The sequence below is a fragment of the Aulostomus chinensis genome, chromosome 12 (genome assembly GCF_037954235.1).
Source record: "Aulostomus chinensis isolate RoL2024-O1b breed Wild chromosome 12, RoL_Achi_v1.0, whole genome shotgun sequence".
In the NCBI taxonomy this organism is placed as follows: domain Eukaryota; kingdom Metazoa; phylum Chordata; class Actinopteri; order Syngnathiformes; family Aulostomidae; genus Aulostomus; species Aulostomus chinensis.
Genome location: NC_141331.1, coordinates 28,699,072 through 28,720,585, shown reverse-complemented (window position 1 = coordinate 28,720,585; position 21,514 = coordinate 28,699,072). Strand labels below are relative to the sequence as shown.

At 37.1% G+C, this 21,514-nt stretch overlaps 1 protein-coding gene across 1 annotated transcript; it reads left to right on the top strand.

Moving 5' to 3' along the window:
- The first annotated feature begins 8,279 nt into the window (after nt 1–8,279).
- Nucleotides 8,280–13,511, top strand: LOC147252682 (SCAN domain-containing protein 3-like). The gene is made up of 3 exons (XM_086219446.1): nt 8,280–8,507; nt 11,975–12,736; nt 12,873–13,511. Exons 1-3 carry the CDS (start codon nt 8,280–8,282, stop codon nt 13,509–13,511), a joined length of 1,629 nt encoding a protein of 542 aa, XP_086075572.1.
- The last annotated feature ends 8,003 nt before the right edge of the window (nt 13,512–21,514 follow it).

The window sequence follows — 21,514 nt, the reverse complement described above, 5'->3', positions numbered from 1 at the left end:
ATGATGGACGATAACATGAGTAACTAAAACATGATGGACGATAACATGATGTACTTTAACAAGGGTGACTATAACATGAGTGACTATAACATGATGGACTATAACATGATGGACTATAACATGAGTGACTATAACATGATGGACTATAACATGAGTGACTCTAACATGATGGACTATAACATGATGGACTAAAATATGAGTGACTATAACAAGAGTGACGTTAACATGATGGACTAAAATATGAGTGACTATAACAAGAGTGACTATCACATGATGGACTATAATAAGATGGACTATAAAATGATGGACTGTAACATGAGTGACTATAACATGATGGACTATAAGATGATTGACTATAACAAGAGTGACTAGAACATAATAGACTATAAAAAGAGTGACTTTAACATGATGGACTATAACATGAGTGACTATAGCATGATGGACTATAACATGAGTGACTCTAACATGATGGACTAAAACATGAGTGACTATAACATGATGGACTATAACATGATGGACTTTAACATGATGGACTATAACATGATGGACTATAACATGAGTGACTATAACATGATGGACTATTACATGAGTGACTCTAACATGATGGACTATAACATGATGGACTAAAATATGAGTGATTATAACAAGAGTGACTATAACATGATGGACTATAATAAGATGGACTATAAAATGATGGACTGTAACATGAGTGATTATAACATGATGGAATATAACAAGAGTGACTATAACATGATGGACTATAACAAGAGTGACTATAATATGATGGACTATAACAAGAGTTACTATAAAAAGTGTGACTTTAACATGATGGACTATAACATGAGTGACTATAACATGATGGACTCTAACAAGAGTGACTATAACATGATGGACTATAACAAGAGTGACTATAATATGATGGACTATAACAAGAGTTACTATAACATGATGGACTATAATATGAGTGACTATAACAAGAGTGACTCACACAATGGACTATAACATGATTGACTATAACATGATGGACTACAACAAGAGTGACTATTACATGATGGACTATAACAACAGTGACTATAACATGAGTGACTCTAACATGATGAACTATAACATTAGTGACTATAGCATGAGTAACTATAACATGATGGACTATAACACGAGTAACTATAACATGATGGACTATAACATGATTGACTTTAACAAGGGTGACTATAACATGAGTGACTATAACATGAGTGACTATAACATGATGGACTTTAACATGATGGACTATAACATGAGTGACTATAACATGAGTGACTGTAACATGAGTGACAACAACATGATGACTATAACATGATGGATTGTAACATGAGTGACTCTAACATGATGGACTATAACATGATGGACTTTAACATGAGGTACTATAACATGTTGGACTATAACATGATGGATTATCATAAGAGTGACTATAACATGATGGACGATAACATGAGAGACGATAACATGAGTGACTATAACATGAGTTACTCTAACATGAAAGACTATAACATGAGTGACTATGACATGGGTGATTATAACATGAGTGACTATAACTTGTTGGACTATAACATGAGTGACTATAACATGAGTGACTATACCATGAGTGACAAAACAAGAGTGACTATAACATGATGGACTATAAGATGAGTGACTAAAACATGTGGACTATAACATGAGTGACTCTAACATGATGAATCTATCATGAGTGACTATAACATGATGGACTATAACAAGAGTGACTATAACATAATAGACTATAACAAGAGTGACTATAACATGAATGACTATAACATGAGTGACTTTCACATGAGTGACTATAACATGAGTGACAAAACATGAGTGACTATAACATGATGGACTATAACATGATGGACGAAAACATGATGGACTATAACATGAGTGACTACAACATGATGGACGATAACATGATGGACTATATCAAGAGTGACTAGGACATGATGGACTATAAAATGATGCACAATAACATGAGTGACTATAACATGATGGACTATAACATCAGTGACTTTAACATAATGTACTGTAACAAGAGTGACTATAACATGATGGACTATAACATAATGGAATATAACAAGAGTGACTATAACATGATGGACTATAACATGATGGACTATAACATGAGTGACTATAACATGAGTGACTTTAACATGATAGACTATAACAAGAGTGACCATAACATAATAGACTATAACAAGAGTGACTATAACATGATGGACTATAACATGAGTGACTCAAACATGATGAACTATAACATGAGTGACTATAGCATGAGTGACTATAACATGATGGACTATAACATGAGTAACTATAACATGAGTGACTATAACATGATGGACTTTAACATGATGGACTATAACATGATGGACTTTAACAAGGGTGACTATAACATGATGGACTTTAACACGATGGACTATAACATGAGTGACAATAACATGAGTGACTGTTACATGATTGACTATAACATCAGTGACTTTAACATGATGTACTGTTACAAGAGTGACTATAACATGATGGATTATAACATGATGGACTATAACATGAGGTAGTATAACATGATGGACTATATCATGAGAGACTATAACATGAGTGACTATAACATGAGTTACTCCAACATGAATGACTATAACATGAATGACTATAACATGATGGACGATAACATGAGTGACTATAACATGATGGACTATAACATGATGGACTCTAACATGATGGACTATAACATGAGTGACTCTAACATGATGACTCTATCATGAGTGACTTTAACATGATGGACTATAAGATGATTGACTATAACAAGAGTGACTATAAAATAATATACTATAACAAGAGTGACTATAACATGAATGAATAAAACATGAGTGACTTTCACATGAGTGACTATAACATGAGTGACAAAACATGAGTGACTATAACATGATGGACTATAACATGATGGACGAAAACATGATGGACTATAACATGAGTGACTACAACATGATGGACGATAACATGATGGACTATATCAAGAGTGACTATGACATGCTGGACTATAACATGATGGACTTTAACATGAGTGACTTTAACAAGATGGACTATAACAAGAGTGACTATAACATAATCGACTATAACAAGAGTGACTATAACATGAATGACTCTAACATGATTGACTATAACATGATGGACTATAACAAGAGTTACTACAACATGATGGACTATAACATGCGTGACTATAACATGATAGACTCTAACATGGGTGCCTATCACATGATGGACTATAACATGAGTGATTATAACATGAGTGACTATAACATGATGGACTATAACATGAGTGACTAAATAATGATGGACTCTAACATGATGGACTATAAAATGATGGACTATAACATGATTGACAATAAAAATAGTATCTATAACATGAATGATTATAACAAGAGTGACTAAAACATGATGGACAATAACATGAGTGACTATAACATTATGGACTCTAACCTGAATGCCTATTACATGAATGACGATAACATGATGGACTATAGCAGAGTGACTATAACATGATGGAATTTAACATTATGGACTATAACATGATGGACTATAACATACTGGACTGTAACATGAGTGACTATAACATGATGAACTATATAAAACATGATGGACTATAACATGAGTGACTCTAACATGAGTGACTATATCATGAGTGACTAAAATATGCTGGACTATAAGATGATGGACTATAAAAAGAGTGACTATAACATGATGGACTGTAAAATGATGGATAATAACATGAGTGACTATAACATGATGGACTATAACATGAGTGACTATAACATGATGGATGATAAATGAGTTACTATAACATAAGGGACTATAACATGAGTGACTATAACTTTTTGGACAATAACATGGGTGCCTATCATGTGATGGACTATGACATGATGTACTATAACATTAGTCACTATAACATGAGTGATTATAACATGAGTGACTATAACTTTTTGGACAATAACATGATGGACTGTAACATGAGTCACTATAACATGAGTGACTATGAAATGAGTGATTATAACATGAGTGACTATAACTTTTTGGACTAAAACATGATGGACTATAACAAGAGTAACTTTAACATTATGGACTATAACGTGATGGATTATAACATGAGTGACTATTCCATGATGGACTATAAATAGAGTGACTAAAACATGATGGACTATAAGATGATGGACTATAACATGAGTGACTATAACATGATGGACTCTAAAATGAGTGACGATAACATGATGGACTAACATGATGGACTCTAACATGATGGACTATAACATGATGGACTATAACATGATGGACTCTAAAATGAGTGACTATAACATGATGGACTAACATGATGTACTCTAACATGATGGACTATAACATGATGGACTACAACATGATGGACTTTAACATGAGTGACTCTAACATGAGTGACTCTATCATGAGATACTAAAACATGCTGGACTTTAAGATGATGGACTATAAATAGAGAGACTATAACATGATGGACTCTAAAATGATGGATAGTAACATGAGTGACTATAACATGATGGACTATAACATGATGAATGTTAAATGAGATACTATAACATGATGGACTATAACATTAGTGACTATAACATGATGGACTCTAACATGGGTGCCTATCACATGATGGACTATAACATGAGTGACTCTAACATGGTGGACTATAAAATAAACGACTATCACAAGAATGACTATAAAATGATGGACTATAAAATGAGTGACTTTCACATGAGTGACTATAACATGAGTGACAAAACATGAGTGACTATAAAATGATGGACTATAACATGATGGATGAAAACATGATGGACTATAACATGAGGGACTACAACATGATGGACTATAACAAGAGTGACTATGACATGATGGACTATAACATGATGGACTTTAACATGAGTGACTTTAACATGATGGACTATAACAAGATTGAGTATAACATAATAGACTATAACAAGAGTGACTATAACATGAATGACTATAACATGAGTGACTTTCACTTGAGTGACTATAACATGAGTGACAAAACATGAGTGACTATAACATGATGGACTATAACATGATGGACTATAACAAGAGTGAGTATAACATAATAGACTATAACAAGAGTGACTATAACATGAATGACTATAACATGAGTGACTTTCACTTGAGTGACTATAACATGAGTGACAAAACATGAGTGACTATAACATGATGGACTATAACATGATGGACGAAAACATGATGGACTATAACATGAGTGACTACAACATGATGGACTATAACATGATGGACTATAACATGATGGACTTTAACATGAGTGACTTTAACATGATGGACTTTAACAAGACTGACTATAACATAATAGACTATAACAAGAGTGACTATAACATGACTGACTCTAACATGATTGACTATAACATGATGGACTATAACAAGAGTTACTATAACATGATGGACTATAACATGAGTGACGATAACATGATGGACTATAAAATGAGTGACTATAACATAATGGACTGTAACATGATGGATAATAACATGAGAGACTATGACACAATGGACTATAACATGAGTGACTATAACATGATGTATTATAACATGAGTGACTATAACAAGAATGACTATAACATGATGTACTATAACATGAGTGACTATAACATGATGGACTCTAACCTTAGTTCCTATAACATGAGTGAGGATAACATAATGGACTCTAACATTAGTGCCTATCACATGATGGACTATAACATGAGTGACTATAACATGAGTGAGGATAACATAATGGACTCTAACATTAGTGCCTATCACACGATGGACTATAACATGAGTGACTATAACATGATGGATTAGAACATGAGTGACTATAACATAATGGACTATAACATGAGTGACAATAACATGAGTGACTATAACATGATGGACTATAACATGATGGAAAATAACATGAGTGACTATAAAATGATGCACAATAACATGAGTGACTATAACATGATGGACTTTCACATCAGTGACTTTAACATGATGTACTGTAACAAGAGTGACTATAACATGATGGACTATAACATGATGGACTATAACATAATGGAATACAACAAAAGTGACTATAACATGATGGACTATAACATGATGGACTATAACATAATGGAATACAACAAAAGTGACTATAACATGATGGACTATAACATGATGGACTATAACATGAGTGACTATAACATGAGTGACTTTAACATGATGGACTATAACAAGAGTGACTATAACATAATAGACTATAACAAGAGTGACTATAACATGATGGACTATAACATGAGTGACTATAACATGATGGACTATAACATGAGTGACTCTAACATGATGAACTATAACATGAGTGACTATAGCATGAGTGACTATAACATGATGGACTTTAACATGATGGACGATAACATGATGGACTTTAACAAGGGTGACTATAACATGATGGACATTAACATGATGGACTATAACATGAGTGACAATAACATGAGTGACTGTAACATGATTGACTATAACATGATGACTATAACATGATGGACTATAACATGATGGACTATGACATGAGTGACTATAACATGATGGACTATAACATGAGGTAGTATAACATGATGGACTATATCATGAGAGACTATAACATGAGTGACTATAACATGATGGACTCTAACATAAGTGACTATAACTTGTTGGACGATAACATGAGTGACTTTAACATGATGGACTATAACAAGAGTGACTATAACATAATAGACTATAACAAGAGTGACTATAACATGATGGACTATAACATGAGTGACTATAACATGATGGACTATAACAAGAGTGACTCTAACATGATGGACTATAACATGAGTGACTATAACATGATGGACTATAACATGATTGACTTTAACATGATGGACTATAACATGATGGACTATAACATGAGTGACTATAACATGAGTGACTATAACATGAGTGACTCTAACATGATGGACTATAACATGATGGACTAAAATATGAGTGACTATAACATGAGTGACTATAACAAGAGTGACTATAACATGAGTGACTCTAACATGATGGACTATAACATGATGGACTATAACATGAGTGACTATAACATGAGTGACTATAACAAGAGTGACTATAACATGAGTGACTCTAACATGATGGACTATAACATGATGGACTAAAATATGAGTGACTATAACAAGAGTGACTATAACATGATGGACTATAATAAGATGGACTATAAAATGATGGACTGTAACATGAGTGATTATAACATGATGGATCATCACAAGAGTGACTATACCATGATGAATTACGACAAGAGTGACTATAACATGACAGACCATAACATGAGTGACTATAAAAAGAGTGACTTTAACCTGATGGACTATATCATGAGTGACTATAACATGATGGACTATAACAAGAGTGACTATTACATGATGGACTATAACAAGAGTGACTATTACATGATGGACTATAACAAGAGTGACTATAACATGAATGACTCTAACATGATGAACTATAACATTAGTGACTATAGCATGAGTGACTATAACATGATGGACTATAACATGAGTAACTATAACATGATGGACTATAACATGAAGGACTATAACATGATGGACTTTAACAATGGTGACTATAACATGAGTGACTATAACATGATGGACTATAACATGATGGACTATAACATGAGTGACTCTAACATGATGGACTATAACATGATGGACTAAAATATGAGTGACTATAACAAGAGTGACTATAACATGATGGACTATAATAAGATGGACTATAAAATGATGGACTGTAACATGAGTGATTATAACATGATGGATCATCACAAGAGTGACTTTAACCTGATGGACTATATCATGAGTGACTATAACATGATGGACTATAACAAGACTGACTATTACATGATGGACTATAACAAGAGTGACTATTACATGATGGACTATAACAAGTGTGACTATAACATGAGTGACTCCAACATGATGAACTATAACATTAGTGACTATAGCATGAGTGACTATAACATGATGGACTATAACATGAGTAACTATAACATGATGGACTATAACATGAAGGACTATAACATGATGGACTTTAACAATGGTGACTATAACATGAGTGACTATAACATGAGTGACTATAACATGATGGACTTTAACATGATGGACTATAACATGAGTGATTATAACATGATGGATTATAACATGAGTGACTCTAACATGAGTGACTCTATCATGAGTGACTATAGCATGATGGACTTTAAGATCATGGACTATAACATGAGTGACTCTAAAATGAGTCACTATAAAATGATGTACTATAACAAGAGTGACGAAAACATGTTGGACGATAACATGAGGGACTATAACAAGAGTATGTTTACCATGATGGACTATAACATGAGTGACTATAACATGATGGACGAGAACATGATTGACTCTAACATGGTGGACTATAACATGATGGACGAGAACATGATGGACTCTAACATGGTGGACTATAACATGATGGAATCTTACATGAGTGACTATAACATGATGGACTAACATGATGGACTATTACATGATGGACTATAACATGATGGACTATACCATGATGGATGATAACAAGAGTGACAATAACATGTTGGACTATAACCTGAGTGACTATATTATGATGGACTCTAACCTGAGTGCCTATGACATGAGTGACGATAACATGATGGTCTCTAACATGGGTGCCTATCACATGATGGACTATAACATGAGTGATTATAACATGAGTGACAACAACATGATGGACTATAACATGATGGACTATAAAATGATGGACTATAACAAGAGTGACTATAACCAGATGGACTACAACATGATTGACTATAACATGATTGACAATGAAATGAGTATCTATAACAAGAGTGACTATAACATGATGGACTATAAAATGATGGACTATAACAAGAGTGACTATAACCAGATGGACTACAACATGATTGACTATAACATGATTGACAATGAAATGAGTATCTATAACATGAGTGACGATAACATGATGGACAAAAGCAGAGTGACTATAACATGATGGACTATAACATGATTGACTATAACATGATGGATTATAACATGATGGACTATAACATGAGTGACTCTAACATGAATGACTCTAACATGAGTGACTATAAAATGATGGACTATAACATGAAGGACTATAACATGATGGACTTTAACAAGGGTGACTATAACATGAGTGACTATAACATGAGTGACTATAACATGATGGACTTTAACATGATGGACTATAACATGAGTGATTATAACATGATGGATTATAACATGATGGATTATAACATGAGTGACTCTAACATGAGTGACTCTATCATGAGTGACTATAACATGATGGTCTTTAAGATGATGGACTATAACATGAGTGACTCTGAAATGAGTCACTATAAAATGATGTACTATAACAAGAGTGACGAAAACATGTTGGACGATAACATGAGGGACTATAACAAGAGTGACTATAACATCAGTGACTATAACATGATGGATAATAAATGAGTGAGTCAAACATGAGTGACTACAACATAATGGACTATAACATGATGGACTATAACAAGAGTAACTATAACATGATGGACTTTAACATGATGGACTTTAACATGATGGACTATAACATGAGTGACTATAACATGATGGACGAGAACATGATTGACTCTAACATGGTGGACTAGAACATGATGGACGAGAACATGATGGACTCTAACATGGTGGACTATAACATGATGGAATCTTACATGAGTGACTATAACATGATGGACTAACATGATGGACTATTACATGATGGACTATAACATGATGGACTATACCATGATGGATGATAACAAGAGTGACAATAACATGTTGGACTATAACCTGAGTGACTATATTATGATGGACTCTAACCTGAGTGCCTATGACATGAGTGACGATAACATGATGGTCTCTAACATGGGTGCCTAACACATGATGGACTATAACATGAGTGATTATAACATGAGTGACAACAACATGATGGACTATAACATGATGGACTATAAAATGATGGACTATAACAAGAGTGACCATAACCAGATGGACTACAACATGATTGACTATAACATGATTGACAATGAAATGAGTATCTATAACAAGAGTGACTATAACATGATGGACTATAAAATGATGGACTATAACAAGAGTGACTATAACCAGATGGACTACAACATGATTGACTATAACATGATTGACAATGAAATGAGTATCTATAACATGAGTGACGATAACATGATGGACAAAAGCAGAGTGACTATAACATGATGGACTATAACATGATTGACTATAACATGATGGACTATAACATGATGGACTATAACATGAGTGACTCTAACATGAATGACTCTAACATGAGTGACTATAAAATGATGGACTATAACAAGAGTGACTAAAACATATTGGACTATCACATGATGGACTATAAAAAGAGTAACTTTAACATGATGGACTATAACATGAGTGACTATACCATGATGGATTATAACAAGAGCGACTAAAACATGACGGACTATGAGATGATGGACTATAACATGAGTGACTATAACATGAGTGACTATAACATGATTGACGAGAACATGATGGACTATAACATGATGGAATCTTACATGAGTGACTATAACATTATGGACTAACATGATGGAATATTACATGATGGATTATAACATGATGGATGATAACATGAGTGACTATAACATGATGGACTCTAACATGATGGACTATAAAATGATGGACTATAACAAGAGTGACTATAACATGAATGACTCTAACATGATTGACTATAACATGATGGACTATAACAAGAGTGACTATAACATGTTGGACTATAACATGATGGACTATAACATGAGTGACTATAACATGATGGACAATAACATGATGGACGATAACATGAGTGACTATAACATGAGTGACTCTAACATGAGTGATTATAACATGAGTGACAATAACATGATGGACTATAACATGGATGCCTATCTCATGATGGACTATAACATGGGTGCCTATCACATGATGGACTATAACATGAGTGACTATAACATGATGGACTATAACATGAGTGACTATAAAATGATGGACTCTAACACGATGGACTATAAAATGATGGACTATAAAAAGAGTGACTATAACCAGATGGACTATAACATGATTGACAATAAAATTAGTATCTATAACATGAGTGACTAAAACATGATGGACTATAACAGGGGTCACCAACTATATTTGTCAGAGGGCCAGAATTTTACCGGACAGTCACCTTGCGGGCCGGACCCTCAAATAAAAATTAAATAAAAATCAAATTTTTGCACAACATTATTTGATGTTTATTTTTTATATTTTTTCTGTTTCATTACAAAAATGAAGGCATGTTTAGGCTTTATGAGTTAGGCTCCTATCACCTATACCACAGTCAACCACCAGGAGTGATCGAGATATTTTGCCTCAACTCAATTAAGTCAACTTTATTAATAGAGCACTTGAAAAACAAACACCGCGGAAGTGAAAGGAAACGGCCTCTTAGCACAGGTAAAATGGCACTCTCAAAGGCCATGAAACGAAAAGTTTATGTGGAAAATAGATCCTTTAATAGTGACTGGACTGAAAAGTACGCATTTATCATGCCAACCTTCCGAAATGCATCACCTGTATGCCTCATTTGCAACGAAACTGTTGCTGTTGCAAAAGAATATAATCTGCGCCGTCACCACAACACTAAACATACAAATTTCAAGGATTCATATCCTGAGCAGTCAGAGGCCCGTCAGAGAAAAATCGCCACATTGAAATCTGCCTACTCCCGTGCAAGGGGCATTATTACTCGAACTTTAACCGATCAAGAGAGAGTAACGTGTGCATCTCTGCAGGCTGCCTGGGTGCTTTGCAAACATAACCGGCCTTTCACGGAAAGTGAGATTTTAAAGGAGTGCATGCTCGCCATTCTGGAGGAACTTGGCCCCGACAAATCCATGGACAGAGTTATTGCATCTGTCAAACAAATACCTCTCTCTGCTTCAACTGCTGCACGTCGTGTACACGTCTTGGCAGAGCATGTCCAGCAAGCTGTTATTGACGGGATCAAGGAAGCCAGATACATTGCGCTGGCTATTGATGAGTCCACTGACAACACGGATATTTCACAGTTGTGTGTTTTTGTCAGATACTTTGATGGCAAAGATTTCCGAGAGGAGCTGCTGGCATTGCTTCCGCTGGAGGGCAACACCACTGCTGACGTCATCTTTGGAAAACTGGAGGATTTTTTTAAAAGCCATGGATTGTCCCTGGATAAAATCAACCTGACAGTAACAGATGGTGCACCTGCCATGATTGGCACAAACAAGGGTCTGGTGAGCAGAATAAAGACTGTCGCTCCGAAAACTAATGCACTTTACTGTATTATCCATCAAAGTGTGCTGTGCGCAAAACTAAGTGGGGAGCTCAAAGAGGTGATGGAGAAAACTATGCAAATTATTAACCACATCAGAGGAAATTCAAGCATGCAGCACCGCCTGTTCCGCAAATTTGTGCTCGAATCCCAAGCTTCTCATGATGACCTGTTGCTGCACAATGACGTGCGCTGGCTCAGTAAGGGCAAAGCACTGGAGCGCTTCGTTGAACTCCGTGCCCAAGTAGTGGATTTTTTTGAAACAAAGTAAATCAAAAGCGGCAGCTGACCATCTCCGCATCATTCAAGACAAAGAATACATGTGCAACGTTGCATTTTTAACAGACATTTTCTCCCATTTGAATACACTTAATCTGCAGCTGCAAGGAAAAGAAAAATCAGTGGTGGATTTGGTGGAAAAACTTGATGCCTTTGGGAACAAACTTGATCTGTTCCATGCAGATTTGTTGTCAGAGAGGCTGCTGCACTTCAACACACTGAAGACGGTGGGAGAAAGCAACGTAACAGACAAGATGAAGACATTCATCACACAATTAAAAGACAACTTCTCCGCTAGATTCGATGACTTTTTCATTTCCAGGGATGTCATTGGATTTGTGCGCGACCCATTCACCATCAGCCCAAGCGGAGAATTCTCCACAAACGCGGTGAAAATGGTGCCGTTGGACGAGGCGGCCATTCAGAGCGAGCTGGCTGAAATCCAAGCCGCAGGTGACATGAAAGCTGCTCTCCGTGGTGCTGAAAGCCTGAGTGCATTTTGGGTGTCTTGTCCCAAGGACTATGGCACATTGAAGACACTGGCTATGTATGTGCTCACCGTGTTCGGTTCAACCTACACCTGCGAGGCTGCGTTCTCCAAGATGAACTCGATAAAAACACACGAGAGGAACCGACTGTCAGACCAGTCTTTGGAGGACTGTTTGCGTATAAGTCTGACAGCGGCCAATCCTGATGTGAAAAAGTTGGTGTCAGAGGGGAAATGTAACTTCAGCCATTAAGCAGTGTGAGTAGCCCATTTCAGCCTTTCAATTTGAAATCGCTAGCCCACTTAACGTGCGAACATTATTTGTGAGCTGTTTTGTTCTGGTACTAAGTTAGAATTTATTAACCATGCTATTTTAAGTTATGCCAGTTGGTTTTTCCTTCTTTTTTTGTCCTGAGAAGTCTACCATTTTGAAGCGTGTTGTTGAGACTTTGAAATAAAAACCAAATGTTATGTAAGGGCATGAGGAAAAGTAAAAAAGAACAGTGTGAAACAATAAATGTTAAACAGTGCAACGAGTCTGTCCTCATTTCGGAATGTAGCCTAAATAGTGATAAATGGTGGGGATTACTGACAGTTAAGAGTCTTAGTTGTTTCTGTTTTCAGTTGCTTTAATAGTATGGACCACATGATATATATATTTTTTTCACTGTATTTTTCCACCGTTCTTTTTCCGCCATTTTCCCCCTCTCCAATTTAGTCGTCGCAAATTCCTCCCTGCCGAGAATCAGGGAGGTACGGTCATCCTCGTCATGCACAGGCATGCGGTGTCCGCCTGTCGCATTTCGTTAGCGCAAACTACCTCGACCACCAACAGGAGCCGCGACCACGAGCTAATCCCCATCCGACTCCCCTCCCGCAGACGCCACCTATTGCGTCCGTGCAGACGTCAGGCCTAGCCGGTCTCCGCAGTGATAGCACAGTAAAGTTTCCACTCGGCTACCCTGTTGCCCCATGATATTTTCTCTTTGATCCTCACAATTTTGGAATCCTGTCGCGGGCCGGATTGGACAGCTCGGCGGGCCGGATTCGGCCCGGGGGCCGCCAGTTGATGATCACTGGACTATAACATGAGTGACTATGACATAATGGACTCTAACCTGAGTGCCTATTGCATGAGTGACGATAACATGATGGACTATAGCAGAGTGACTATAACATGATGGAATTTAACATTATGGACTATATAACATGAGTGACTCTAACATGAGTGACTCTAACATGAGTGACTCTATCATGAGTGACTAAAACATGCTGGACTATAAGATGATGGACGATAAAAAGAGTGACTATAACATGATGGACTCTAAAATGATGGATAATAACATGAGTGACTATAACATGATGGACTATAACATGAGTGACTTTAACATGTTGGACTATAACATGAGTGACGATAACATGATGGATGATAAATGAGTTACTATAACATGATGGACTATATCATGAGTGACTATAACATGATGGACTCTAACATGGGTGCCTTTCACATGATGGACTATAACATGATGGACTATAACATGAGTGACTATAACATGATGGACTATAACATGAACGACTATAACAAGAGTGACTATAACATGATGGACTATAACATGAGTGACGATAACATGATGGATGATAAATGAGTTACTATAACATGATGGACTCTAACATGGGTGCCTTTCACATGATGGACTATAACATGATGGACTATAAAATGAGTGACTATAACATGAACGACTATAACAAGAGTGACTATAACATGAGTGATTATAACATGATTGACTATAACTTTTTGGACTATAACATGATGGACTACAACAAGAGTAACTTTAACATTATGGACTATAACGTGATGGACTATAACATGAGTGAGTATACCATGATGGACTATAAGATGATGGACTATAACAGGAGTGACTATAACATGATGGACTAACATGATGGACTCTAACATGATGGACTCTAACATGACGGACTATAACATGATGGACTCTAAAATGAGTGACTATAACATGATGGACTAACATGATGGACTCTCACATGATGGACTATAACATGATGGACTATAACATGAGTGATTATAACATGATGGATGATAACATGAGTGACTATAACATGAGTGACTATAACATGATGGAGCCTGCATCGCGTCCCCCCCTCTTATTCCCTACTGTTACACCGGCCTGCGCTCCCCTTCCATGAACCAGTCTACCATCCAGTCCCCCATCAAGCTGGCTTGCTCTCCCTGCCTCCCCTACCAGAAGCTTCCTTCTTCAGCTGTTATTAACATTTCCGTGTTTCCCACATTTTGTATTGTAAACTGTTTTCTTGTCTGTAACAACATCTACTGCACGTCTGTCCCTCCTGGTGAGGGATCCCTCCTCTGTTGCTCACCCTGAGGTTTCTCAGATTTTTCCCTGTTAAAAGGGTTTTCTATGGAGTTTTTCCTCAGTCGATGTGAGGGTCTGAGGGCAGAGGATGTTGTTATGATGCCATGTGAAGCCTGGAGACAAACTGGTGGGGAAAACGGGCTATACAAATAAAATTGCCTTGCCTTGCCTATAACATGAATGACTCTAACAAGAGTGACTATAACATGATGGACTATAACATGAGTGACTATAACATGATGGACTCTAACCTGAGTGCCTATAACATGAGTGAAGATAACATGATGGACGATAACATGAGAGACTATAACATGAGTGACGATAACATGATGGACTCTAACATGAGTGATTATAACATGAGTGATTATAACTTGTTGGACTATAACATGAGTGACTATAACTTGTTGGACTATAACATGAGTGACTATAACATGAGTGACTATAACAAGAGTGACAAACACAATGGACTATAACATGAGTGACTATAACAAGAGTGACAAACACAATGGACTATAACATGAGTGACTATAACATGATGGACTATAACAAGAGTGACTATAACATCAGTGACTATAACATGATGGATGATAAATGAGTGAGTCAAACATGAGTGACTACAACATAATGGACTATAACATGATGGACTATAACAAGAGTAACTATAACATGATGGACTTTAACATGATGGACTTTAACATGATGGACTATAACATGAGTGACTATAACATGATGGACTATAACATGAGTGACTATCACATAAGTGACTATAACATGATGGACTATAACATGAGTGACTATAATATGATGGACTATAACATCAGTGACTATAGCATGATGGACTATAACATGATGGACTATAACATGATGGGCTATAACATGATGGACTATAACAAGTGTGACTATAACATGATGGCCTATAACATGAGTGACTATAGCATGATGGACTATAACATCAGTGACTATGGCATGATGGACTATAACATGATGGACTATAACATGATGGACTTTAACATGATGGACTATAACATGATGGACTATAACATGATGGACTATAACATGATGGACTATAACATGAGTGACTAAAAAAAGAGTGACTAACACAATGGACTATAACATGATGGACTATAACATAATGGACTATAACAAGAGTGACTATAACATGATGGACTATAACATGAGTGACTATAACATGATGGACTATAACATGAGTGACTATAACATGATGGACCATAGCATGAGTGACTATAACATGATGGACTATAACATGATGGACTATAACATGAGTGACTATAACATGATGGACTATAACATGAGTGACTATAACATGATGGACTATAACATGAGTGACTCTAACATGATGGACTATAACATGATGGACTATAACATGAGTGACTATAACATGATGGACTATAACATGATGGACTTTAACATGATGGACTATAACATGATGGACTATAACATGAGTGAATTTAACATGTTGGACTATAACATGATGGACGATAACATGAGTGACTATAACATGATGGACTATAACATGATGGACTATAACATGAGTAACTATAACATGATGGACTATAACATGAGTGACTATAACATGATGGACTATAACATGAGTGACTATAACATGATGGACTATAACATGAGTGACTCTAACATGATGGACTATAACATGATGGACCATAACATGAGTGACTATAACATGATGGACTATCACATGAGTGACTATAACATGATGGACTTTAACATGATGGACTATAACAAGAGTGGCTATAACATGAGTGACTATAACATGATGGACTATAACATGAGTAACTATAACATGATGGACTATAACATGAGTGACTATAACATGATGGACTATAACATGAGTGACTATAACATGATGGACTATAACATGAGTGACTCTAACATGATGGACTATAACATGATGGACCATAACATGAGTGACTATAACATGATGGACTATCACATGAGTGACTATAACATGAGAGACCATAAAATGAGTGACTATAACATGATGGACTATAACATGAGTGGCTATAACATGATGGACTATAACAAGAGTGACTATAACATGATGGACTTTAACAAGAGTGACTATAACATGATGGACTATAACATGATGGACTATAACATGATGGACTATAACATGATGACTATAACAAGAGTGACTATATCATGATGGACTTTAACAAGAGTGACTATAACATGATGGACTATAACTTCATCATGACCTTGTTGATTTGTATAACATGAATATAAATCATATTTAATTGTACTGATAACAATATACCGATTACAGTTTTACTGGTGGTGGGGGGTGTAGCCTATCTCAGCTGACATTGGGTGAGAGTCGGTGTTCACCCTGGATGGGTCACCAGTCCATCACAAGGCCATCAGGAGCAATTAGGGATGCAGTATCTTGCTCAAAGACACTTGGACATGGTCACCGGGGAAGTGGGGATCGAACCAGCGACCTTTCATTTGCTGGACTGCCACTCTACCTCTGTGCCATGCTGGCCCTGTATTAGCAATAATACTTAATAAATATAAGTCAAGTCAAGTCAAGTCAATTTTATTTGTATAGCACCAAATCCCAACCAAAGTTCTGTCCTGACTCTGTCCAAGTAGAGCAGGTCCAGCACCTCCCTCCTTCAATGAACCTCCACCCAAAAATTCTCCATCAGCAAGCACATCCTGCAACAGCAGCGACGGAAACCTTCCTTTTAACAGGCAGGAAGGTGGAGCAGATCCAGGATCAGTGGGGATGGCCTTCTGCTTTGACCGGTTATATAAAAGTAACAATACTCATCCATCCGTCCATCCACCCATGCATTGCTGCTGTCTCATGAGGGTCACTATTCCAGCAGGGAACCTCATACTAGAAGGGTTCCGGAGGCGTTTCCAGCCCCCCATGGAGGTGTTGTCCCTCCACGTGGTCCTGGATCTGCCTCCTCTCAGCTGGATGTACGTGGACCGCCCTCTTGGTTGGATGCTGACTGGACTTCTCACCTTCTTCACCAAATTCCCTCCTGAGGAATCATTCTTTTGCCCATGAAATATTCTTCATTGTCATGGTCAACAAAAACAGCAGTGATAATAATAATCATAATAATAATAATGATGATGATGATAACAACAACAAAATAATAATAATAATGACAATGACAACAATAATAATAATAACAATAATAACAATAATAATGATGATGATGATGATAATAATAACAAAATAATAATAATAATGACAATGACAACAATAATAATAATAACAATAATAATGATGATGATGATGATAATAATAACAATAATGACATAATAATATTATTAATAATAATAATAATAACAATGATTATAATTATGATAAGAATGAAAACAGCCTCTGTAGGAGAGGTCTGAAGAGCTCTAAGTTCCCTCACAGTCCCTGGTAGCACCAGTGCTTCATATGAGTATCGTCATTAAATTCACATTAAAGCAGGAATCGACTGCTACCATTAAATGACATCAGCTGGAACGATAAAGCAGGAAAGTCTGTAAGTTGAAGGCTAAATTTCGCGGTTCACGTCTACATTTCCCTTCAAATCACTGAGTCAGCTGGTTTTCCTGAATCGTTGGTAGTGTTTCATAAGTTTAGTTACTTAGTGAGGTGTTCTCACCATCCCTGAGGGCCAGTGGGTTGATGAGGTCACATCAGCTCTGACAAGCTGACAAAGCCAAAAATGTGGGCCGGCAGCCAGAACTGGACTCATGGACCCCCTGCTCCTGGTTCTGCTTTTGAAAGCAAGAAAGAATGTTTGTTCTTAGTGAAAAGTAAATGACTCCAGTAACAGACTTGAACTCAAGGCATGCATCAGTTTGCCATCACCATTCAGCAGAGTGGCTTCTCTTAGTCTGAGTTTAAGAGAAGCCCAAACACCTGTAGCCTCATGGATGGAGCAGACCCGCATCACCCCCAGCTGACTGGAGTGTCTCTCAGTAACTGAAGTTACGACAATATTAGAGATCAATGATTGTAAAACCTGTGCTCCAACACTTACCACTAGAGGGAAGCATTTTCCAAGAAATCCTACCAGCTCAGTCTGGGTCAGTGTAGGAACTCAGGGTGGCCTGCAGGGGGCGCCTCACCCCCTCCACACAGGTTGGAGTGAATCAAAATGTGCATGAGGACCCTCACCTGATTTTGTGAGTCACTTCTCATTCAGTCGAGGCGAGGTGAAAATATCATCCCCTCATAGCCAGTCAGTGCCTGCTGCACCTGTTCAGACCAGCAGGACGTCAGGCCACGCCTCTCAACCAAACCCACTGTTGAGATGATTGTGCTCGCAGAATTTCAGATAATTCACCCATGCAGCAAGCAAAATGTCCATGAGATTCATTGTAAATGATCTTGTCTTCATATGTCGTTTAATTTATGTGACTGAGGTGCTCCTCATTCAGCCATTCTGTCTAAATCACATTCATTTACTCACATTCATTTATTCGATTTTTGGGGGGGGGGGGTAAGTTTGGAGGTGTTTAAAACGTCCTGTTCTACGGAGACGAGCTCCTAATATTTCTACCATCACATTTAGTTGACTAAAGGTGACCTGATATCAGGAGGACCTGGATGGGACCAGGTACACGTCAAACCATGGAAAAGATCAGTAACATCACCGCAGTGAGACATTTTGAAGAACTTGACCATGAATCAGGGTTTCATTTTGTCTTAGATCATTAGTGGTGAGTTCCTTTGAACAATATGTTCCTCATAAACATGGAGTAGACATGAGTTACGCCATCCCAGCCTGCAGGTGTTACCATGAAAGAAGGCGTGAGGTCATCCGATCAAGGCTGTAATCTATCAGACGTCACAGAGCTGGTATTCGGTCTGACCGCTGTACGTCCTGTCTCTGCGTCTTTGCTGATGTTCTCTCCGACAGTCTCATTAACATTCTTGCTTGTGAGAGCGTAGTGGGATGACAGAGAGGGCGAGAGAGCCTGACACCGGTATTCAGCCTCTTTAGAGGACGCGCACAGGCTGCGAGGCTCAGGGAGGCCATTCATGTGTGCAGGCTTGTTTTGAGAGAGGGCACTCAGGCATGATGCAACCACAGAGACAGACAAAAGGTGGCAGCACCTCAAGTCCTGAAACCAATCAAGCCTGACAGTCCTCCTCCAACTCCCTCTCTTTTCAGTCGCCTCATATCTCTGGGAGGCGCGGCCCCGTCAGACTGCTGCTGTGGGGGGGGGGGGGGGGTGGAGAAGCAGTTGAGCTGATTGAAGGTGTGACGTAAACATCAGCTTGCCAGCGTCCTCACACCTACTTGAAGATGGAAGTCATAGTAGAAGTAGGAATGGAATGAGAAGTAGTAGTAAAAAATGTAGTAGTAGGAGCAGTTGTCGAATATTTCATCTATCTATCATCTATCTATCATCTATCTATCTATCTATCCATCTATCTATCATCTATCTATCTATCATCTATCCATCTATCTATCCATCATCTATCTATCATCTATCTATCTATCCATCATCTATCATCTATCTATCATCTATCTATCTATCTATCCATCTATCTATCCATCATCTATCTATCATCTATCAATCTATCCATCATCTATCTATCATCTATCTATCATCTATCTATCCATCTATCTATCTATCTATCTATCATCTATCTATCATCTATCTATCTATCTATCATCTATCTATCATCTATCTATCATCTATCTATCTATCTATCATCTATCTATCATCTATCTATCCATCTATCTATCATCTATCTATCTATCCATCATCTATCTATCCATCTATCTATCATCTATCTATCTATCCATCATCTATCTATCATCTATCTATCTATCTATCTATCATCTATCTATCA

Coding starts and splice junctions, on each gene's coding strand:
- LOC147252682 (XM_086219446.1), top strand. CDS start 8,280: ATGAGTGACTCTATCATGAGTGACTATAGCATGATGGACTTTAAGATC. Junction 8,508..11,974: donor ACATGATTGACTCTAACATG/GTGGACTATAAC, acceptor GCATCTCTGCAG/GCTGCCTGGGTGCTTTGCAA. Junction 12,737..12,872: donor TCGTTGAACTCCGTGCCCAA/GTAGTGGATTTT, acceptor CTTAATCTGCAG/CTGCAAGGAAAAGAAAAATC.